General features: G+C 34.6%; 2 protein-coding genes across 4 annotated transcripts; both read left to right on the top strand.

The window, feature by feature from the left end:
• The first annotated feature begins 1614 nt into the window (after positions 1 to 1614).
• LOC121857009 (dual specificity protein phosphatase 3-like) lies at positions 1615 to 24973 on the top strand. Of its 2 annotated transcripts, none has more exons than XM_042352816.1 (7): positions 1615 to 1666; positions 19464 to 20067; positions 20346 to 20484; positions 21338 to 21452; positions 22162 to 22273; positions 22595 to 22711; positions 23607 to 24973. In XM_042352816.1, the coding sequence occupies exons 2-7, from the start codon at positions 20025 to 20027 to the stop codon at positions 23774 to 23776; spliced, it is 696 nt and encodes a 231-aa protein (XP_042208750.1). In that variant the 5' UTR covers positions 1615 to 1666; positions 19464 to 20024; the 3' UTR covers positions 23777 to 24973. The 2 variants fall into 2 exon arrangements, with proteins under 2 accessions (XP_042208750.1, XP_042208749.1); XM_042352815.1 differs by lacking the exon at positions 1615 to 1666 and adding an exon at positions 1709 to 1925.
• Positions 2353 to 8297, top strand: LOC121857011 (dual specificity protein phosphatase 3-like). 2 transcript variants are annotated; one of them, XM_042352817.1, is made up of 4 exons: positions 2353 to 3717; positions 4124 to 4381; positions 5840 to 6063; positions 7809 to 8297. In XM_042352817.1, exons 2-4 carry the CDS (start codon positions 4221 to 4223, stop codon positions 8009 to 8011), a joined length of 588 nt encoding a protein of 195 aa, XP_042208751.1. In that variant the 5' UTR covers positions 2353 to 3717; positions 4124 to 4220; the 3' UTR covers positions 8012 to 8297. The 2 variants fall into 2 exon arrangements, with proteins under 2 accessions (XP_042208751.1, XP_042208752.1); XM_042352818.1 differs by having other exon boundaries at positions 2353 to 3746.
• Positions 24974 to 25583: the final 610 nt, after the last annotated feature.

The raw sequence follows: 25583 nt of genomic DNA, 5'->3' as shown, positions 1-25583 counted from the left end.
TGGGAAAATAAGCAGGTACAGTATGGGAAAATAAGCAGGTACAGTATGGGACAATAAGCAGGTACAGTATGGGACAATAAGCAGTATGAGGTGTGGAGCAAATTAATTCTGCTGTGGGTTTATTATTATCCAGAGTGTTTTGGACAAGTTTACAACTGCTGTACAGATATATCACGGTTTAGGAAAGTGCTGCATTACTGAAAACCATCTTGTAAATTGAACTTAAGGTATATCTCAGGGGCACTTGCCTATACCTTTTATTTCCCATTAGACCCAGCCCTTGCCAACCATAGAAGAACTATAGAATACTCGTATAACCCCCATGGTTGGTGAGGGATCGTGCCATACACATGTACAGTGCTGTATATCCTTCAGTAGTGTGATGACAGGCTACTCTATCCCAGCAGACAAGACCAGATAATGTTTTAACTACGAGCAATGCTTCCCACTTGGCTAGATTAAGATTTGAACAGCCCGATTTAAACCAGTGGTTGACTTAATGTTCATTGAGGATTCAGGTACACTGGGTCTGAGTTCCTCTACTCGTCTTCATTAACTTTTGCACTGCACACACCTTGTCATCCATAAAAGGAAACCAAATTCAAGATTTATTGACTTTATTTCTTTTGCATGTGTTTAAGTTGGTTCGGCACAATGAGTCCGCCGCCCTTTGGGTATAAGTGATTATCTTAAAAGATATCCAATTTATGACCAGGTATACAATAAACCTACAATAAATAGTGTAGGTATGCAAACAATACTGTATACATAGACAATGTAGGTATGCAAACAATATACATAGTGTAGTATTGCAAAAATATACATATCTCATGCTCAGCTATGTAAATAATGTGCACAGACAATGCTGGTATGCAAACAAAATACCAATATTGGACGTCGAGTAAATTAGGATAGTGTGTCCTTCAACTGTCACGTGAGTATCGTTTTCTCTGTTTACATTTTTACAAAGTCTCCGGGAATTGCACTGTCAGGTTTCAGAATGTCCCTTGTAAATATATATATATACATATATATATATATATATATATATATATATATATATATATATATATATATATATATATATATATATATATATATATATATATATATATATATGTGTGTGTGTGTGTGTGTGTGATGAACTATACACACAAAAAGCATAAGTCAACATTGTAGCTGGTGGAGCGGTCGGTTGTTACACACTGCTGTCAAGTACTGGGCATGTGCTAGTTATGTTAGGATAGGTCACGAAGCATTTCAATCACTGAACATAATTCATCCTCACGAGGCTGAATCATGCTTACAGGATTTTCAGTGAACTGTGCCCAGAGTATCTGCCAACAAGTATTGCCATGTGACAGTGGCTCCACCATACACCAGAGGGCAGTCACATTAGTCCTCGGGAGTTACAACTTCTTATTTAATGTTCCTTGGACAAAACTCACACGCACTCACACATACACACGCAAAAAAAATATATATATATATATATATACTCTAAATCTCATATGATATTTATATAAAAGGTTTTAAGAAATATTTTGTAACAGTAAGAAAAAATGAATCTATATGTTAAGAGGACAAGAGTGATGTATGGTGGGGCAGGGCGCATGCGTGTGGTGGGTCAGTGGACTATTATTAGGTGTCTTTGCGTAGTGTTTTAGTAAGTGGTTGAGTTCTGCATGTGCGTTTAATCCTGGTGTTTTACCTTGAACAACTACAGTTAATTGGTGTTTTGTGTGTTAATAAGAGTGTTAGTGATGGGTGGTATCCTGCATGCCTGGAGGGAGAACTGCCAGTGATCTCTAATGACCATCGTTACCAACAACTTGTATGGACCAAATTTTAGACGTCCACGCTGCAGGAATCTTGCTAGAACACAACTGGCTGTCAAACCACTGCATAGTACACTAAGCGTTATGGTAAATGGTGTATCTTGGGAATGCGACTGATTGTCCTTTTGACTTGTTTTAAGTAATGCACAGTAGGCTGTATATAAATCTAGGATGACTTATATTTTGGTCTAGATAAAGATTCATGGCCAAATTTCAAGGTCAAGAGCTTCTGTATTTAGATGTAGCGAGCTGTGTCAGCCAGTGTAGTCACGACCACACTGTACCATATATGTTGTGGCAGAGAACCATGTATATAATGTCTGGAGCCATTATACTGTGTATTTATTTTATTAACACTGATGTCTAGAAAAGTGGTGTAATACTGGAAGACAGTATAGCACTTTAACCAGAAACATTTTATATATATATATAATTTTTTTTTTAATATCTTACCTCAAGAAAACCCCATAAAGTGATGAGGATTTTAAATTTATATAACATAGTATATTTGTTGCATTTATTTTCTTGATAACTAATTTGATTAATTTATGATAGTAATCAGGTTTCGATTTTTCCATAAAAACTACGTTTTTCCTTTGGCTCTTGTGGTTTAAACGAATCTGACCTTCGTTCTGGTGCTAACTACCTTAATGGAACTTAACCTAACCGAATTGAAACTTGGCTACTATCATTAATTGACCACTAATTTACTTTGACGCACTATGATGCCACATTAGAATTTTACTTCCAGAGGTTACATTTCATCCACAGGAATGCTTACAAAACTTACCAATGACAGCTACATTATAATATAATATATTGGATATGAGGTGAAAGTTGAACCAACCCAACTTACGGTACCTAAACTAAGTAACATAACCTATCATGGATTACATTACGTTACGTTAGTTAGGTTGATTTGGTTCATTTGTACTATGAAGCTTGGCTTATAATTCAACTACTGTACTGTACCCTTATACAACTATGGTCGTCATATTATGATATACAGTACACAACTGTGAACAACTTATATCGTGAAAAATTGTTCACGTTTTCTGCCCGTTGAAACGTCATGTGGGCTGACCCCACACCCACAATGCACTGTGAGCTAAGCAGACACTCTGAGATGCTGTGTTAGGTAGCTGCAGTACTGTATTTAGAATACATTCGTATGCAAAAGTTTGCGTTCCCCTATTCATCAATCGCGTTACAACCAATTCGCGTTGACAAAACACGCGTTGTAGCAGAAATGACTATTAAAATACCCTGTAGTACAGTACAGTATACATTCGCCTTCTTTTAGTCAGGTGAAGTGGGATTCACATAATTTGTGCCTAGGTCAAGCATGGTGTGCTCCTGGGGCCCACTTGGCAACCATGCTGAAATATTAACACGGTAACAGTACTGTACTGTATATGAATCCAGACCATTTGCAAGAAATATACCATTACAGTTGCTGGTACTTGACCGGGTACAAAAAAAACATGTACTGTACCCTGTAAGTTGAGGTCTTGGAATGTTTACAGTGTCTACGGTATATGTTCTACATTATACTTACCTGTGTCTCTTTAAGTGTAATGTGGCCAGCCATACCGGTACCAATTTATTCTTGGTGTCACCCGAGTAATTCTAGTGATCAAATGGTGAATGCGATGAAAACTTTCAGATTCTACTTTATTTAAAGCCATTAAGAATTATCTTGATACCCATACCTCTTATCTACATGGAAAGGTCATACAGTAGCTACATCAAGCCAGGAATGTTATCTTCAGCCTTGAACAAGGCATTATCTCTCGCTGGTTGTATGTACTGTACTGTATAAGTGTACCTCATATCAAGTGCCCCTATCAGTTTGCCCAGTGCCAAGATCAGTGGACAGGTACAGTAACTGTCTTGCTTCAAAGTGAAGTAAAGTGCATTACCTGCTACTACTCTGTTGTATCATCTGTGTTGTAATTTTAAATATTTGTTTAAGTAAGAAATTTACTTGGTCTCATACAGCACAATAACCCATTGTGAATGTCTATCTCTTGATACAGTGTAGTGTACTCCAGCCCTGGAGTGGGGTATTGTGTCTTTAAAAATAATTTTGTTCATTGGTTTAGAGAATGGGCGAAGAAATATTGGAATGATTAGTGAAAACCATAAGATTTCTACCCAAAAGAATTTTAATATATACAGTAACTACCCTGTTCTGTACAATTTTTATTGTGTTGCAGAAATATATTTTTTATGAAACATTTTAATTCAAATTTGGAATTTTCTTTTTCAACATCTTTTCATAGTAACTTAAAAAATTGGCTTGAAGACATTAGAATTTTACACAACAACAAATTTTGAATCGATCAAGACAACCAGTTTGTGGCTTCTTCTGTCATCATAATGGCAAACCCCGCAAGGCCAACAATAACCAAGGATCTTCTGATGGCCATACAACAGACACAGCCAGACATCAAGACATTATCTGGCTATGAAGAAAAATTCTCATTTGGTTTTGGGGTGAGCATGAATGAGTGTTACCCAGGACTCTACATAGGTGACCTGTAAGTAAAAGTTGACACCTGTTAGATCACTGTGTACAAGGGTCAAAATACTGTGACTGGTTTGTAACTTGTCTCTTGGCAAGTGATTATTACTACAATTTGGTTACCCAAAGCATTTTTTTTTTTTTTTTAAATTTTCCCCAAAATACAGACACAAACTTAAACAGATTATATATTATTGAACAAGACTTCATTGAAGGAACTAGTTGTGTAGTTATTTTTAATCTGCATTAACAACACACACTAGTAAAGAAAACACAGATGTCTACATGCCTTGTAAGACACCACCATTGACTTCATATTTACAACATTCCTCAACAGATGAACTTAGAATTAGATGATGAACCTTACAAGGGGGTTAATATATAATAATACACTCTTGTACGTATTTCACATAATTTTTCATAATGATGATACTGTACAGTATTTCATATTATGTACTGTACTGTAATTTGCAAAACATTTAAGCAGACTGAAGATTATCTTATTGCAAAACGTTTTGGTAGCATCATTTCCAAAGTACTGTACCTGTACAGTACAATACACATGTGGGAATTCCTGAACAAAGACAAATTATTAAAACACGGTATTACACTACAGGTACTTGTCATCACTAATAGAGATGAAATAGCCTACCAGTAAATACCAGTGAACTTAGAAAATTACTGGTAAATAGTTTTATTGCAGTTTACATTCGTAGCTCTACAATACCATACTAACAGTAGCAATTTGTAGGAAATTTACTTCCTCTGGCATGCTGTATAGGTGACGACGCAATTTGGCCTAAACTACTGTATATCCATTCTACATGCTCATAAGCAAGTGGACTACCGTAGCTGTCCTTTATTTTGACCCCAGTAACAGTAAAATTGTAGATAGTTTTTTTAGGAGAATAATAATTTTATTTTCAATTTATACTAAATATATTCACAAACTGTTATATAAAACTAGCCAGTTTGATGTTCCGTACTGTATGTATGTATCTGTTGAGTCATGAAATATGAGCTATTGAAAACTTAGACTTATAAGTTCTAGTATATTGTGTACAGTAGTTTGTTTCTGGTAATATAAAACATTTTTTATTCATACTGCAAAGTTTAAGCTTTCCTAATTTGTATTAATTCTTTGTTAAACTGTAGTATGGTAACTAATCCTGGTCAGTATTTTATCGTACAGTACAGGTACTGTATTGTATAACATTCTAAAAATTTGCCCATTTCATCATACAATACAGGCAATTATACTGTTAATAATAAATAAAAAATAGGCCTGTCTGCTGGCCACAAGCTTCAAAAACACCTACTGTACTGTTCTCCTACAACTCTTCTCAGTGGTTAAGTATTCAGACTCACAAACTACTGTACAATGTTAATATCTAAGTACTATTTGACCTCATCCAGGTAGGTTTTGTTTAGTGCTGTACTTATGCTGATGTAATTTAAATGCGACCTTTTTCAGTGGTGCAGCTAAGAATAAGGACTACCTGAAGAAGAATGGCATAACCCATGTGTTAAATTCTGCTCAGGGTACCAAGTTTGCCACTGTGGATACTAATGCTGAGTTTTATAAGGATGTTGGTATCAAGTACATAGGCATGAAGCTCCTTGATGTCCCAACTGCCAATATAACCCAGTTTTTTGAGGCTGGGACACAGTTTATAGATGATGCTCTGTCAAGTGGAGGTAAGCAATACTTTGCAGTACAGTATAATCCTTTAGTCGTAGACTACTGTTATAAGATAGTTACATGTGGATCATTGAAAGAATCTCTGGAAAGACTGATACTGCACAATACAATATATGTAAACCTACCATATCTTTGTTGTCCACCATGTCATGTTTGATCACTGCCGTGACACTACAGAGTAGCTTATGTTTCCAATGCATAGCTGGTTTCCTCACTAATGAAAAAAAAAGGTTTCTAAAGGAAATATGTTTCTCTTTTTTCTTCTTTATTTGAGGCATCATCTGACGCAGGAGTGTAAATGCCAATTTGATGTTTTGAGAAAAAGGCAATTAAAGATTATTGGTATGACCTCCAGTGTAGAAGGGCATCAAGCGTTCTACCTTGTGGAGATAAGCATTTTGCAGATTATAATCGCCGAGTTTCCAAAAATCATCAGACACCATTTTGATGTCTGCTTCTCTGATCTTCTCATTACATATTGTTCTCTCCTAATAAGACTTAATTTTTTTACATTTATTAAGACATTTTATAGCTATAATAGATGTCAGGGAAAAGGTCTGCTAGTGTTGTTGATCTGTGTGTTATCATTGTTTAAGCATTTATATTGTAACGTACTGTTATTTTGGTATTACATTAATTATCATTGGTAAAAGAAAAACTGTTGATAAGGACAAATTTTAGGCTTTAGAAGTTTAGTGTATATCACCCAAATGAAGCATTCATATGTTAGTCATAGGTAAGTGTAGCAACTAAATACAGCTCCTCCCCGACTTACAACCTACTCGACTTACGGCCACCCGCACTTACGACCTTCCTCGGTCGTACCAAAATTTTGTCAAATTACGTATTTTCGGGTCCCAACGTCAGTACACAGACAAAATTTTCGTTTGTAATTAACTTTAAAATGGCTGGCGAGCTTAAAATTGAGAGTTTTGTGGTGCTGAGAAGAAAAAGAGACGCCCATTTCGACTTACGACCTGGATTTGGGTCCTTAACCCCGTCGTAAGTCGGGGAGGAGCTGTGGTAGTATAATGACCACTTTTAATGCTGAAGTCACTAGCTATGCTCTTCTCAGTAATGTATCTATCATGAGTGCTACCCCGGTACTCATATATGCTAGTTTAGTCACTGTGATTACACCCAATGTGGTGGACAACATGGACACAGTTACTTAACCAATGGAAAAAAGCATTCACTTGCTCTTACATTAATCATAAAATGGAGTTTCATGATTAATCCTTCACTTATACTGTACTGTACTGACAGTTTTAAGAAAAAATGTGTCATATTAGAGTTTAGATCTTTCTACTCTATATCAAAGTTCTAATAATTTATATATTGTATATAGGGAGTCCAAGTTATGAACGGGTTGCACTCCTGAACCCTGTCCATAAGTCTGATCAGTGTTAATTCCATAGGTTAGGTTAGGTGAGTTAGGTTAAAACACAACCCTGGCCATACAAAACAGTAATAATATCACACACTTAACAAATAATGTAAATATTACTGAACTGTTCTGCAAATAATGTTATCTTAAACAGTGTACAGTAAAGTACTGTAATGAAAAAAATAAAATTTTGATTTCAGATTATATGATGAATATATTGGGATCCCATTCATAAATACTGGTGTTCATAAGTCAGGCGTTCGTAACTCAGGACTGCTTGTATACAATACACATACTGTAAAACTAAAAAGTACCATAATAAAATTTATCATGGTATTTCTCTTGTCTTTTCAGGGAAAGTGTTGGTTCACTGCTTTATGGGTATTTCACGTTCTGCCACAATATCTGCAGCATACCTAATGCTGAATAAAAATATGACTGCTGTTGAAGCAATAAAGACCCTGCGTAAGAACAGGGCTATATACCCAAATGATGGGTTCCTCAGTCAGTTGGCAGACCTTGATAACAAGCTGCGTAAAGAACGAGGAGAGCTTTAGTGAACTAGAGCAGTTCACGTTTCTTGTAAAAAATATGGAAATAGCTTTAGAATACAGAATTTATTTACAAGGTGTCTTTTTTTTTTTATAAACCCTTGAGGTATTTACTTTTCAGGAAATATTTTTGTTTACCTTTTGCATGTTCACAAAAAAGCTTTTATCAACTGGTTCACACAACCATTATACTCATTCATTGTGTGTCTGGTTCTATGATGTATGTTGACTGGTTAACCCTTTATCTGCAGTTGGTAAATACTGTATAGGGTCTCTTTTATATTTTTTTTTTCCACTGCTGTTGGTACTATACACATAGGGTTTCCTGCATGAGACATTTATCGAAGTATTTATGGCAAGTGTTCAACTTTGACAATTTACTATGTGTAGCCATATATTGGTTACTTACATTCTTTACTATGAGGCACTACTGTACCTCTCAAGTTGACAGGGCAGCCTGTATGACAACAACCCACTGCCAGTGGAAAATAATTGAGGTTATTTTGATTTTTTTGGGATATTATCCAGATTATTTTGAGTTATTGGACAGTGTCAACTCGGATACACTTTTGACATCACCAGTGATGTATATTACTCTGCTGGTACAGTATAACAGAAGCAAAAAGAACTCCATTAAAATTGGGAAACACCGTAGTACAGTACAGTATACCTCCTACATCTCACAATGTTGCCCTGTTGCAGAGATGACGCTTTTAGCAACCTTATGGATGGCTGTTTAGAGATGAGTTATATAGCACATTTCTGTAATCAGAGATAAGTAATCTATGCACTGCCAGTAAAAATATGAGAAATTTATTTATACACACACACAATTACCCAATAATCCTCTATTCAGGAGGTGGGTGCTGGGTCCTACGCCAGCTGCAATGAAAGGGTTAGAGGAAGATCAGTCTTATTATAATAGTATGACAATGTTGGTTACTTTACTGTACAAGTGAATCGGTGTTAGGATGTGTTGATGTTTTGAATATTTCTACAGTGAAATTTTTAGTTTTTAACAATTTCATAAAAAATTTACACATAATACTGTATGTAGTCTTTTTGAATCCTGCAGTGTGAAGATTTAGGTCTTTAACAAATTAACACAGTACAGTATATGTTAAAGAAAAACATTTATATTGTTTGTTGAAAATAAACAAACATATGATCATTTTGTCAGGTTATAAATGATAAAATAATTTACATTGTAAAAGGTGGTTTTTCTATTGTGAACTTAATCCTTTGTATCCATACACCAAATACTCTCTGCTTTTCAGGGACTGTTTTGATATTACCTTCTGAGTTTTATTACACCCTAGCATGCAAGGTGTAGGCTGATCTATTATATAAGTGCAGCTGGTCACAAGGATTTATGTTCTACATCCATGGGACTATGTCTGTAACAAATTATACGGAAAGGTTCATTAATGACAGTACCGTACAGTATGGTTGTGCATGATGTACCCTGTTTTAAAAGTTGGACAAGACTTATAAGGTATGGAGTACATACAACATGTTTTCCCTTTACTTATGAAAATTTAAATTAGTGAAGGTAATTGGGAGCTGGTGTGTTATTTGTGCATGTTGTGACTTCTTACAGTTTTTCCATTGTGAGTTAATAAATGGCTGTATTGGTGTTGCCAGGTTCCTTCGAGCTCCACCAAGCCCAAACCCGTTTGGGTCACAAGCCTGTGATATTTCCCAGGTTTTAGTAGTTTACCTACATAAAAAAAATACACAAGTATATGTTTTGCATTACTAATCAGCCCATGACTAGAAATGAACACCACTTTATAGCACTGCCTTATGAAACAATTAGATTGAACAGTATATGGTTGTTACTTTTTGCATGTTTGATATTACATGTTATATATTGAGAGTTTACCATTATATTTATTTTATAAGTACTGTACTCGTTATGGTGATACAATCTAGTGTAACAAAAAAAATTGGTTCAAGAGTCCCAAATTTTTTATCAGAGGTGAACATATTTTTTAATGAAGAGATAATATTCTTGGTATTCCATTTACTGTTGTTATGTTATGTTTATAATGCTGCCTGAAATGATTCTCTTGGTACCTCAACCAACACTCTTGCTGGCATCAACCAAAATTCTCACCCAACTTGATTTAGAACAAACATTAAACCCTCTTCCAACATGTATGTGCTAAGCATGAGTCTGGTCCCATCATGCATTCTTCCAACAAATTGCTCAACAAATAGGGTACACCGCTTAATGTGAGGCAGATCTATCTGAAACTAGAATAAAACGTAACTGCATTAGCACTCAGGTGTTTATGATGTGATATACAACCCACATACTTTGAGTGCTATCCTATTCAAACTCTTATCTAAGTATAAGTTGTAGTTGGTGTGAATTTGGAGAATACAGCTTCAATACATAAAATATACAGTACTGCAGCTTGCTTCTGTCCTTTTAGTATTATGTGTTTGAGTACCCAAGGTCATGCATTATATGGACGTGTTAAGAATACTAAATTAGATGTGTATGAAGCATCACTAAATATCATCCATGTTACAAACACCGTCAGCCTAAGTAAAAGGAGGTTATCATCACTCATTTAAATCTTGAAGCAAAAAATTAATGTACAGTATGATTTTTGTGTTAGGATGTATTCCCTATATATATATACAGTATATATATATATATATATATATATATATATATATATATATATATATATATATATATATATATATATATATATATATATATATATATATATATATATATATATATATATATATATATATATATATATATATATATATATATATATATATTTCAAAGTTGATAAAAGTTACAAATCATGTACCTGTAAATCTATCTTTAAGGTCAAACAAAAGGGTGGCTTCTGAAGTCGTACTGTTGTGTGATGGATACCAGTCTGTGAACCAGATACCTTCTGATTGTTCATGTCATTTCCTGGTTAAATAACACTGAGTATCTTTATAAAATATCATTAATTTTTCATCTGGAATATGAGGGAGATGTAGAATGTGGCTCAGTTGGATGGATTCTTAGTACAATAGTCTGTCAGGAGTTTATTGCTATATTGTCTGAGTAATATAGACCTCATTTGTTATCTTAATTTGGCAGTTACAATATGTATACTAACTGCATTTTGGACTGAGAACAGGTAACTGTTTTGCTTGCCATTCTACTGGTAACAACTCTAGGCCTTTGGGCCCTGACTTATAAATGTGATCTTAAAGTCAAACAGATTGAAGATTACATTATCATACACTTTCATAACAGACCCCCAGAGGATAACCAGTTTGTGAAAACATAAACAGAAAAGGGAGAAAACTTTTGAGTTTTGCTGCCAAACATGAATAGATGCTTCTGATACATACTAATATATATTTTTTATACATACAGTACTACAAAACACCTCTTATAGACAACCCCCTAAGATCCCAGTCATACCTTAGTGTTAAAGTACAGTAGTGCCTGCGGTGGCTTTACATACAACGTGGGTTACCAAATCTGCACATGATATGCCTTGTAATGACCAATTTAGGTCATTACAATAAAACTACAGGATGTCCTTATTCCCCGAATGCCTGATATACCCCTCGGCACTAAAATTTTTGTTTTCACAGAGCCTGCTCGAAGGCTCACTGCCAGGTTGAGGTAGATGGTTCACACTACCATGCCATGAATGAAGATTAACAGATGTGGGATCCTTGTTTTTTCCATAGGGTTAGGGGGTGCTACCACTTTAGATATTGGTGTCTCATGCTTTGGAAATTTATTAAATGTTTTTATTTACAAGGATTTTGTGGATTTAGCCAGGAGGGGCTCTGGCATTTTGAAACTAGGTTTAGTTAGAAAGATAACCCCTCCATGCTGGAACTTGAGCTTTCCCCCCCCACACTCAGTATCATTTTTTTCACATTTGTATAAGTTAACTGTGGTTACTTAATTATATGGTTTTCCAGTAGATATTGGGTTATAATTGGAAGATCATTCTGAAATTCCATTTTATATCCAAGTTCCCCTCTCATCTTTTGGGGGGTGCTGAGATGAACATGATGTGGTGGAGAGGGACTCCTGCTGTGACTCTTTATAGCCAGTTTTGGTAAACAAATTGGGTTGCCTTTGTTTATGCTTTGCTGCAAAACTCATAAGCCCTCTCCATTTTGTAAGGGCACTTATTGCCAAGTGGCTATGCTTTGGGAGCCCAGTATGATGATGAAAGATACATAATCTGTTTTCTCTCATATTATCTCTTTCATTAACTCTCTCATTCTTTGAGGGCTCTGAGGACCAGAGTAAAGGTGACCCTTCGACCTTCTGGCTACAGTATCTGGAACTGTTCAAAATCGGCTACAGTATTGTAAAATGGAATTTTGGGATAAATATTTTGTTTCTAAAATTACAGCAAATATTTTCCAAATACAGTACAGTACTGCATACAGTATAATATTTATCATTAGCTTGTAAATCTTGATACTGTTTAAGTAATATTTTCTGTGTTTTCAATGAATATTTTTCTTGTCATTTTAACTTTCCTTTATCAAGATTTAATATATAGTACAGTATATCATTCCCATATATTTTTTTGGATGTTAAAAAAAAATTACACAGTAAACCTTCAATTTATACAGGGTTATGTTTTGGAAAAATCTTGCATACGGTATACCAGATTCGTGCAAATCAAACATATTGTCGGAAATGGAGAGGGTTTCCCTAGATCTCAATGCCCCTAGTAAAAAAGAAATGTCATAATTTTATGCATAGAAAGGCCTGTAATTACTTTTTAAAGGTCTTGAGTGATAAATTAATATTATTTAGCCCCACACAATGCAGTGCACAATAAGCACAGTTATGTTATGTGGATAATGAATAGCTATAGATATTACTGAGCTTCCTTAGTCCATCATGTGAAATGGTGATTCATTAGTCCCAAGCTTTTGTATAGACTAATCTCTTCTTGGCACTTGAATTAGATGCAATTAACTGAACGGGGGAAATTTTTACCCTGGTTTGAACCCACGGTCTCCATAGTTGAGGTACACACACACACACACTCAGGGATGCTGGGATACACTACTGATGTAACACACCAAGGGGGGTTATAGTTTACAGACACACAGCAGAAACTGATTAGTCATTGATTTTCTGTCAATTTTCTGTATATTTAAATGTGTTAATATTTTTGTATACAGTAAACCCTTGTTATTCGCGGGACTTAGGTTCCAAGGAATGGTGTGAATAGGCATAACCGCGAATAGCAACTTATACTACCTTAGTGCACTACTGTATACCTATACCAAACAACTGACCAGCCGCAGCAGCACTCATCCCCTCTTTTAACTTATCTAATAATAAAACTTTCTTTGTCAGCGTCATCACTGACTTCTGCCTTTTACATGTCACTCCACTAGCACTGACACTAGGCAGTCTTTTAGGGGCCATTTTCACACAGAAACACTGAAGTTTTGAGAGCACAACACGAGATGCTGCAGGAAACGACTCGCAAGCTAGCCACATTAGTCACTATTTGCTTACCGCGAATCATTGAAATTGCGAATCGCAAACCCGCGAATGGCAACGGTCTACTGTAGTTTAAATACAGTATTTCTATTATTTGTAGATTCACAACTTATGGTATACAAAGCAGATATCATGTATATTCAGTATTTCAAATTTTTTATCTTGAAATGTGCAACATGATATACAAAAAAACAGTACAGGGGGGTCCCCGGGTTACAAATGGGTTCCGTTCCTGAGGATGTTCTCAGGCGGAAATGTACCGGGTAAGTCGGAACACATGCTATTACTTACCGTATGTACAGAATAATGTTTAAAATACCACTATATCATCACCCGAGTCCTTATATACTGTACATCTAAAATCACTTAATTTAAAAGAAAAGAAATAGAATGACAAAATACAGTAAAGGAAAGTGAAAAATATGTCATCGGGTAAATTAAGTTCTGTAAATTTAAAGTTTAACCTCGTTCATATGGGTGGGCATTCGTAAGCCTGACTTTTGTAAGTCGGGGACCCCTTGTACTGGTTAGAGAATTAAAACTCAAGTAGATTGAAGATTTACTGTACAGTTATATTGCATTGGTTTAATTTAGGGAATAGAACATTGTCTAAACATCTCTGTTCAGATTTTGTATTTTATTTTACTTAATTTATTTATTTATTTTATTATTATTATTATTAGTTTGTTTGTTTTGTTTTTTTTACATTGTCCGGGGGTGAACCAGATTCTCGAGGACAGGAGGGGCATTAATTATTAAGTAAGAAAATTTCAAACCTGAACTAGTAAATTATCAACTGTATGTGCCATTTGTGCCCCTTTCTCCTCAGTGAATCTGCCACTGAGGGTTCAGTTATGATAGTACAGTGCTGTAGTCAGCTCCACAATAACCTGACATGTGCTTCAGAGCTCGTCATGGCTATCCTGACCCACAAATGTCTACTTCCCTGTTGTCCAGGCAGATTGTCAGGGTCTTCAGCCTGACAATGTGTATATACAGTATCATGATATCTATTCATCTATCCTTAGGAAGAATTTTTAATAGTTATTCTGTAGTACTGTATATTAGCTGTTGTTAATTATTTTTATTTACCATTACATTATATACAGTACTATGTCTTGTAAACAATGATCTTATACTGTGATATATTTGACAGCCCCTCATTATGAATACAACTGTTAATTCTTTTAAAAAAATACAAGGAAAGTGTGTACATTAATGTATTTTTTTCTAAATATGATCAAAATCTAATGTTATTTGAATTTAATTTATGTGATACATAGATATATATCCAATAGTTCCTTAGTACCATTGTTTTTTCTTACTATTAATCAGTAGGCAGACTTATACTGTACGTATATTATTTAAACAGTATTGTGTATACACCCTATAATATGCTAATTTTGTTCCTGAATATGCATTTGAGATTTTTTTTTTTATAAATCTCATAACATACATGAAAGCTATTGTGATGGTATGTGCACTGAGTTTTTTTTTTTTTTTTTTGCTTGTGATAAAAGGTTATTGGAATTAACTTTATGGTATATATGCCTTACTTTCACTTATTAGTCCTCAGATAAAATGGATTTCAATTTAAAAATAGGAATGTTTTTCTCTAATAAGGTTATGACAGTTTACCTTAAGTTATTGGTGTTGTGTGACACATTATAATTTTTTTTCCAGCATCACATTAATCTGTCTACTGTAAGTTTTTGTCTATATGTCTTCACATGCATTGCATATTACTTGTTATATTGTCAGTTAATTTTCTTTTATATAGATATATACTGTATAATATTCTTAGGAATATAAATTATTTTAATTACAGATCTACTATGGTAACTGTATTACCAAATGCTTTGTATATTTATTCACATGTTATTTAGGAGTTTCTAACATTCCTTTATTGATTTTGTAGTGTTGAAATGGTTATTTGGTTACTTTTAATACTTTATTGTTTGGCTCTGGAAGTTTGAGTAAGTTTTCTAAAAACATAACTAAGGACATTGAGTCAAATTCTGGAGAAAACTTGTAAATTACCAATTGATTTATGCAATATTTCTTGTGCTGTCCAGTCAGAAAAACTGTATATATATACACTGTACAGTATATGTATACAGGTATATATATTATACACATTCAAGCATGTTCCCTAAAAGTGGCCCTCAAATTCAAGGGTGTTATGGAATAACATATAACAAGTTATTAACTTAAAGCAGACGTGAAATAATAGTCAATTTAACTATGTGAAAAGATTGTCGGGTTTTGTTAATACATTACAAAAGAAGTATTTGAATAAAGGAAATCTTAATGATAGTAGTTTTCTTTTGCATGTAATTTGGGTGTGATGGAGCGGAGCATGTACAGTATTGTGTCATACCTTCCCTCATGCAGCTTCATAATGTCTGCCTAAGTGTTTTGACATTTACACCTTCCTTAAATCCAAGTGCTATATATCCATTTGGTATTTGCCATTGATAACCCAGGCAGAAATTAATAGGATTATTGCTTGTATTTTGGAGTGAATCCCTTTCCTTGTAAAACCTTATGGGAAATATTTGAAGCACAGTATAGAGGCATAGTACTTTTTTTAGGGGTAAATGAATACTGTATCACCTACATATTTGTTAAGCTTCATAAGTGTGTAAATTATTTTCAGATGACTTGCCTCTATACTATGTATCAAACTGAAAAGATTATCCCATATTCATTCATAATTTTTATCCCGAAGTTTACAAAACAAAATATTACTCGGTACAGAACCTGAAGCAACCAGAACAATCCTTCTTAATGTGAATTTTGTGTGAATTGGCCTGTCTTGGTAATGAAACTGCCTTGTTGTGAGTGATAAAATAACTTGCATCAAAAAGTGCACATGGAAGAAAAAATGTTTATGATATTACAGTGTTCAGAACTGTATTTATGTTGTTATATTAATGCAAAGGCTTATATTTCAGGATTTTTTAACAGACTTATTCAAAGTTAATGTTGGGTTATTAGGTAGTTGGTGACAACATGGACACTAATTAAAAGATATCATTTTGGGGGAGGTATCTTTATTGTAAATTGTATTATCAATAATGCAAACTAAACAGAATATGGCTAAGTCAGTTGGTTCTGGCTTTGTGTCGTGGTGAAGAAAAGATGAGGATCTTTCATGGATAATTGGGATCATTTTCCCTGTACTATGAGTCAATATTGTTTTCTCTAATCTCTCTCTTTATATACTATTTTATACACATGTGCTTACATGCTGTGGTAAGAATTACAATCATGATTCAAAGAAACTTCCTTGAGCTCCTCAGGTAAAGGACAAAAACCCATTATGCAGCAGACAATCCTCTGCATCACTATCCTGAGGTGCTGGAACAAGGAAATGGATTCAGTTGGAATCTTTGGTGGCATCAATAAATCTGGAGCTCAATTCAATCAGAAGCCGTAGAGCATTGGTTCCCCAGGCTCCTGAAGAGAACAATACTTGTAGCTTATAGCCCTGTACTTTGCCTCTTGGTATTCCCTTGAGCTTTTTACTATCCCTGTTCCAACTACATTCTAGGAGAGATAGGTACTGTACTAAGATTTTAAACACACACCTAGATGGTCCTTCTCTCATAACCATCTCTAAAAGAGTGGTGTGCCCCCACTTGAACTACTTTCATTCTGTCTGGTTCCTGGGGTATGCTAAAGACTGCGATTTGATTGAGAACATCTAAAGGAGGACCACCAAAATGGTCCCTGCTCTTGAAGAATCTCACATAGGTATGTGTATGATCATTGTATAGCCTTACTAGTTTATTTGCCTGATTCACCTCGCAATGATCTGGAAACTTCAGTTCATTGTCAACATAAATACCCAGGTCTTTTACACATTTAGTTTAAGTTAATGCTGCGTCTTCATCCTGTTGGCAGCCATTCCCTTGACAACTCCTGAAGCTGCTAGAGGTCTTCCAGTAACTTTCAGTTTACCAGCTGGTGGACTGGCGCCCCCCCCGGTTACCACACATTCGGCACCCCCTCTGACCTCGTTAATATACAACATTATACAATTTCACCATAATAACCACACCATTTAGTTTCATTTGGTACCGGGTTATTAAAATAATCGTTAGGTTATGAAGTAGATTAAAAAATAAATCAATCCTACACTCAACCCTAGGTGATTTATTGATATAGAAATACTTTTTGTACAATATCTGTGTTTCTGTATATTGTTATGTACTTTGTATAATGTTTAGTGTTTATTAAGGTAGGTTTGGGTATTTTGGGAGCCTCTGGAACCTAACTAATTATTTCAATTTAAATCAATTAAACTAATTCGTGATTTGATATTGAGTATCTGCAAATTTAGACCCTTCCAATGCCTAGTCACAGTACTGTAGTACTAGAATGTTACATTTACCAAGGTTTTATTACAGATTTGCAGGGGGTGATTTTATAAAACTGTTCAAGCCCCTTAAAGTGCACTATTTAGGCAAGTCTATAGAGGTATTTGAAGGGGTTGCGCTCTTGGAAATCCATTTGTTCAGCGGAAAGTCGTATATTGAATGGTAGAATTTACCATATGTATTATTGGGCGTCCCATGAAAGTAGTCGTATGATGAATGGTAGACGTAATATTAGGAGTTACGTTTCAGGGAGGGAAAATGTTGGTCAACTGGAGATTTTTTCACAAAACGTTCACCACTATAAGTCCTGTAAAAATAATAGCAAAGTAACATTTTTTTTTTACCTGAATTATACTGTACCTTAATGGAGTAGAGTTTAACAGCATCTCTATGCATCCTGGGTAGCCATTTTGACCTTGTGGTAGTCAATAGTATTCATGTGCGCGTGATTTGAATTTTTCCTTTTGCATAACGTTTAATAAAGTGAAGTTTTCATCCTGTATAGGAAAAAGGGCATCAAAATGTCATTGTTACCGTCACAGCAAACGTTTGTGTTTGTATGAAGGACTAAGGGGTGTAAAGTAGGATTATTAGTCATTAAAGTGAATGTTTCATTTTGTATAAAACAAAGAGCTGTGACACCGAAATGTGACTTTCTTAACAAATTTTCACATATCAGGTATACATACTGTACATTGGAGGATACCCCGATACTGTGCAGTACTGTACCTAAAATTAGGTTGATGGCCATTCCCCTAGAGGCCAGAGCCTCAAGGTAAAGAAGCTGTCAATACAAAAATCTGACAGAACTAACTTCTTTAGGGTAAGACTTGGGAACTCGTGGAATAACCTGCCAGCAAATGTGAAAGTACCTTAGTGAGCTTCTTTAAACCCAACCTTGACAATCATTTCAGAGCCTTGCCAGTTTTTGGCAACAGTACACAAAAGAGAAATATCCCTGTAACCTACTGCCCAAATGGCTTATAAGCTAATATGTGGCAAAGAAGATTGAATAAAGAAGAGAATTTTCAGTTTTTCTTTGGCAAATTGTCTTCATGAAGTTTAGTATCCTACCAGATAGGTTATGTGTATGGTACTTAATGTAAATTATACATGAATACAGTACAATACCTGTACCTTTACTTGAAAAGCTTTCCCTGCTGCACTTGATTATGATATTATTTTTAATAATGCAGTACTGTACTGTATATTGATGACCCCAGCATCGTAATTTTGTGTAAGTACAGTATGACTATATACTGTATGTCTCATATGAGCAGTTGAGCTCAAAAAGAAACTCCACTTCAATGGTTCAGTCAATGTATGCATAGATATGGTGACACTTGTCTAGGCTTGGCAAACTCTTGTTCTTTTATATCCTACACAATATACTGTATCTAGTACGGAAGAAAAATAATTTCTCATACATAATTGAATATTTAGATTTTTTGATTGAATAGTAAGATGCTTTATCATTTTGTTTTCTGAGATGATTGTTGCATTTAAATCCTGCCATTTGTATATAAGGCAAGTAATTTTTTTTTTCCAGAAACAGTTGCACTGGTTGTCTTGGATCAGAGAGTACGATATTGTGCTCTCCCTGCTTGTGATGATGCCTCTGATCTACCCCTGAGGAACCTGCATTGTAGCCAGTACTGTACTGGATGATCACACACACACACACAAAACACAGGTCATCTACCATGACCTTTCATTAGCTCTTATGATTCATTTTTCATAAATTCATCCTTTTTTTTATTCATCCTTTATCTGCCTGCAGGGATAAAGGTCCTCTCATCCTTTTCAAGTTAGACATGTTGTCATTTTTGCTTGTTACTGTCATCTAGATTAATAAGGCTGTAGTTTGTCCCAAAGCTAAGGTTAACATTATAATTTGTATCTATAACTTCATAAAAAAAAAAATATTTCTATAAGAACATTACGTATCAGTCAATTTCAAGCTCATTTCAAACCCCTGCTATAATTCTTCGGTCAGTATCACAAAACAAAGTACAATACAGTACTAGAAATACTGTCTCTCATCCAAGTACTTCAAGAGTACAGTCAAGAGGTGGCTGGAAGATCTGCACACCATTAAACAACAGTCAAGATGGGGATGCAAATGAATTTCAACGGATTGGAATTTCCATCATGTGAGTACAGTACTACAGAACAATTTTCTTTATACCTGAATGAGTATGTGATCATATAGACACTTCCCTTTTGATTGAGACTACGTATTATTTTGTAGTAATGATCATATTTCTTAAGCAATCTTTACCTTCCCAATTACCTACATGCTTTGCTTTCTATCCATATTGTATAATTTATCATTTCACCAATTAATTATCAGCTTACTAGTCATTTAGGCAGTTGATCTGTTCTTTGCTATTATAGTAAGAAGAGAATCAGTGACACTATTTTCCTTCAGATTTTGAAGATTTGAGAGAAATAGTGACCACTGTGGAGACTCGTCTACGACCCATTCCAGAAATAAGGATGCATATCTCACGCTTTATGGATGGTGCGGATATGGATGAGGTCTACCCTCACTTGTATCTAGGAGACTGGTAAGTTTATTAGTTAAAAGTTATACTAAAATATGAGTAAGATATGTTTACTAACGTCACATTTCAATACTCCATAACAGAAGTTCTCTAGGTTGGAGCCCCACATGTCTACACTTAGTGGAATATTTTGAAGGTTAACTTGTACTACTTGTATGAGTACAACCCTTGCCAGATGCCTGTGATCTTTGTGAACCAACTACATTCTGCTTACTTGTGATTTTTTTTTTTCTGCTGAATTCACTGTTAATTTTTTCTTCCATATAATGTGCATGTTTCTGGACCATCTCCAAGCTACCTGTACTTGTTGTATTATTCTTATAATTTTTATCATATAATTAGGGTCTTTGAACAGAAAAAGTACTGCAACGTAATCATGAAAGATATGGTACTTCTGGCTCATTTGATGCAAACACTAGCAGTGTCCCAAGACCTTGCTTAAGAATTCCTCAGATTCCACCATTTTGTTGTGAATTCAGTCAATCCCAGCCAAAAATAAGACATGAGTATTGTTAAAAGCAACCTCTAATTTTTTCAAATCAGCATTAAAGAATTAGTACCAAAGAGAGAATTTTTTTTTTTTTTAGTATTACATATTTTGTATTGACTAAAGTAAAAGAGCATTCACGTTACAGTATATAATATACATAAATATGAAATTCTGTATTTAACAAAGTCAAGAACCTCAACACATACAGCTAAAAATATATTTATCAATGGCCCATAATCCCCCCACCTAAATACCTGTAACATGAAGCAGTTACAATAACCTTTGTAAGAAAAACAAAAACAAACTAAATCACCAGTACTGTACAGTATGTTTAACTCAAATGATTTTATGGTAATTGTGTTTTAGTGACGCGGCTATGAACGAGCAGTACCTTCTCCGCCATGGCATTACACACGTAGTTAATGCTGCTGACAATTCTAGTGGACCTGCCCCTGTTAAGACTGGCCCCAACTATTACAAGGTATGACTCATAAATGTACTTCTATTGCAAATTTTATACAAGCTGTTTGAACCATCAATAGGAACATCGTACCGTGCAGTGATGTTGATGTATTCTATTTCCACATGCACTATAAGCTAGCTGTTGATAATTCCCATAAAATTGGTTATGTATGATATTCATAAGTGAAAGACTTATTCATGTATAGTATTGATAATATCTCAGGGGTTTAAACTCTTTTAGAAGAATGTGTATGCATTTTTATTACATATACAGTATATTCTCTCAAACCTGTTGCTACTTATTGCAGGGTTGGCAGAATCAGTAGTGCTCTTTTTCTCTTATACTCTATTTATTTATTTTTCCAATTATATATGATATTAACTCACTGGATTTCTTTTCTCTTACTTTTACTCCTATCCTCTTCACCACTGGTCAGTTTGTTAGCTGCTTGGCCCATCATTCATTCCCCTCCTACATACTGTTGCCAAATACTGTATAGTTCTCTTAGCAGCTCTATTGTCTATCCTTTAGTGAATTTGTTTTAGCTCTTTGCTCTGATCTATAGTCCAGCTAGACATCATACATGACATTATGATTGTTGATACATTCAGCCCCCAGCTTTTAATGTATAACCTCCTGAGATAAAGCATAGGTACAGGGCAGTTTGTGTTCTTATGTTCTTACAGAAAAATTAAGTTAATTTGTGTTGTTGTTTTTTATTCTTCAGGATCCATCAATCACATATTTAGGACTGGACCTCATTGACCTTCCATTTATTAACATTTCCACACACTTTGAGAAGGCTACAGACTTTATCGACAGTGCCCTGAGATCTGGAGGTTAGTGCTATATTGATTTATTTATGTATCTTATTTATACGGGTAATGCATATTTTTTTTTATTCCATCTTGATTGGGGTAAAGTTATTGTAGTTTAAAAGGGTTATTTATATCCTTAAAATTGATTTACAGCCTTACATGGACAACCTGCATTATATTTGACCTTTACAAGACAGAGTCTCAAGGTGAGGTTTGAAGTGACTGCTAAATAGATTGTGTACAGTAGGTTTTTATTTTTATTTGTTGTTAATTTAATGCTGTTATGTTTGTGTTTAAAATTTCCACATAGTTTGCTGATTTCTTACTTTATATATTTTTCAGGGACAGTCTTGGTCCATTGCAGGCAGGGACGATCTCGATCAGCAACAATTGTTGCAGCATTCCTGATGATGTGCCGCAACATGACAGCTGCTACTGCATTAACACTGCTCAGAGAAAGTGAGTTCCTTCTGATTTATTTTTTCTTTGACTAATGAAGCATTGCAGATGATTTGTGAGAGACATATTCAACCATCAACCACTTCTGGACAGAACCTGTTAGTGTCCTATGGTGTAAAATGTTTGATAGCAGGAGAAAATTACTTTATTCAGAAGGATAGTAGTTGTTTTAAAGATCAGGGGGTAAATTTAAAGTTGGAAAGTTTGAGTCTAAACTCTAGGCAGTACTTACTCTTAAGATCCAGTTGAACACATGGGGGAGTTATCTTCCCATGATAAGGGTTGATAAATATGTACAGTAAGGTGCCCTGCCAGCCCTTACTCCCATCACTAATCATTCTTAGGTTCAGTTTCTTGACTAAGTTCAGTATCTTTCAAGCATTTTAGTGACAACTGTACAGTATTCATAGAATAAATAAAATATAAAATTCTGGTATATAGTGCTCTATTTATGCTAAACAGAAATGCTGACAACTGTATTGGTACTGTGTAAACAGTTTTTCTACAGTTCTGTACAGTATTCTGTCAAGATGACTTTTTATTTGTCAAGAATAAAATCACCATTACTTTCCACTTTACAAGAATTAATTTTTTCAATGAACTATGAAAAATTTAGATACTATACTGTACCTGTACAACATTAATGTAGGATTTAGTGTGCTGTTCACAGTTTCTTTAATACATCAATTTAAATCAACAGTTCTTTCTCTTACATTTAGTATTTTCGTGTTAAATTTTTTTAATCATAAAATGTCAAAGAAATTTCTTTTATTATTTTCATTATAGAATATAGCCTTACTGCCAATTTACCAAACATGGATCCTTTTGCCAAATATTTCTTATTTAATAATATTAAAAAATAAATAAATTTCTCATTTTTCTATTTCCTTCTTAGATCGAGAGATTCGGCCAAACAATGGATTCCTTCAACAACTGGCTCAGTTGGATTTAAATCTCTTCAGGATAAGATTGGAGAAACTGAGAAACGAGTCATCATCAGAATCCGAGTCCGAGTCGGATGAAGAATCACAGATTGACTGTGACGACGATGACAGTGACAGGTAGAAGAGATGAAACATGAAGTAAGAGGCAGAAATGATGCATTACATTATGGATAAGGTTATGCAGGTACTGTACAATGAGGAATATATATACAGTATTATTTTCATGGCCACTTAGTGTACAATATTAATATATATTTATCAGTCATAAAAGTTTTGGTGTTTCAGGCATCAATCAGTATTCATCATCAGAATTTGGGGAACTTCATGGAGTGGTAACCTGCCATGATACTTACAAGTTAACAAGCTTATATTTGTAATTATAATTGATGTAAAAAGTTAGTTGTTACAAAGTTATATGTAAATCCTACTTAAGCTATAAGTAATCTCTCTGTTAACTGGAATATTCAATTCCCAGAACTCTCACTTACCCGGAAAAAAGAGCATTCTGAGAAATTCCAGAAAAAATCTTTCCATCCCTGGCATTCGAACAAATTTCCGAGAGATTGCATCATGCACCGACACTTGATATGTTTAAAGCATTTGCCTCAAGCTTGTATTGTAGCCTACATACCCAGTTGTATTATTGTTAAGAACAAATGTTAACTTTTTTTATGGGACAGTTTGAAGGGTTTGGCAGGTTGCTGAGTTATCTCCTTTGATCTTATATCCTTAGGAATGTTTTTATGCCAAATTTTATTACATTATTTCTGTATTTAGTCTTGAATTGCTTTTTTTGCATACAATCTTCCAGAATAATAATTCCCAGTAAATAAGGTTGTTTTAAACCATTCAGGTAAAGCAATATTAAGGGATGAAATGTAAACAATTTAAACATGAAGTTATTGCCACACTACAGTATGTGTACTACATTACACCAATTAGTTCACTAAACATCAATTACAGTACAGTATAGCACTGTACAGTCTACCAGTGACACTAGTTTTTCTTACTATTTAACTTGATCCAGTCATTGACTGCTATCTGTGGTCAGGGAAGGGGCTTCTGGTCCACTGCTAGTGTATAGTGCCATATTCCTCACTGATAAGAGGTTTCTTTTAAAAAAATTTAACTACAGTACAGTGTTTAATGATAGAAATCTCTATTATATAAGTACAGTACTGTATATGTTAATAGATTGTGTGATTTCTACTTTATTCAAGTGAGGAGTGAGAGAGTTTTCTCATAGCTATGAGTACAGTACAGGTGCTCCTCTACTTAAGAATGTTCAACTTACAAACTTTCAGAGATAAACATCATCACTGGGGGGGGGGAGGAGGTTACCTGCCAGAACAGGTGTTTAATGTGGATGAGACTGGATTATTTTGAAGAAACTTCCAGATAGAACAAACATTACCTAAGAGGAGAAGAGTGAGCCAGGTTTTAAGGCTGTATTACAGGGTATAGCTGTACTAAATATCCATAATCTTTTCATTTTTTATAATATGTTTGGTATCTACAAGAGTAAAGTTGGACTTACAAACAAGCCTCAGGAACATAACTCGTTCTTAAGTAGAGGAGCACCTGTACAGTATATTTTTCTTCACTAGTACTGTACCTCTCTTCTAGTTTTTATTTTATTTTGTAAACATCTCATATGTTTATTTACTGTGACAAAAGCTAATAGTTTATGACCTAGAAAACCACATTCTGAAGAAAACTTAATGGTGTTGATGTAGTAGCAAGGTAATGACTGCAACAAGAACACACAAGCAATTCTGGCTGATTCTTCTGATTGTCATAGGGCTGAAAACTTTCATGGCTACATCATTTTATTTTATCACTTCACATTGCATAACTGAATCATGTAACACATAAACTTGATTCAATATTATTGTGGAAATTTTTTGGCTTTGAAGACAATTAAAAAA

This window comes from Homarus americanus, unplaced genomic scaffold, assembly GCF_018991925.1.
Source record: "Homarus americanus isolate GMGI-L3 unplaced genomic scaffold, GMGI_Hamer_2.0 scaffold44060, whole genome shotgun sequence".
Classification (NCBI taxonomy): Eukaryota; Metazoa; Arthropoda; class Malacostraca; order Decapoda; family Nephropidae; genus Homarus; species Homarus americanus.
The sequence above is the reverse complement of the archived record's forward strand: the minus strand, read 5'-3'. Positions and strand labels throughout refer to the sequence as shown.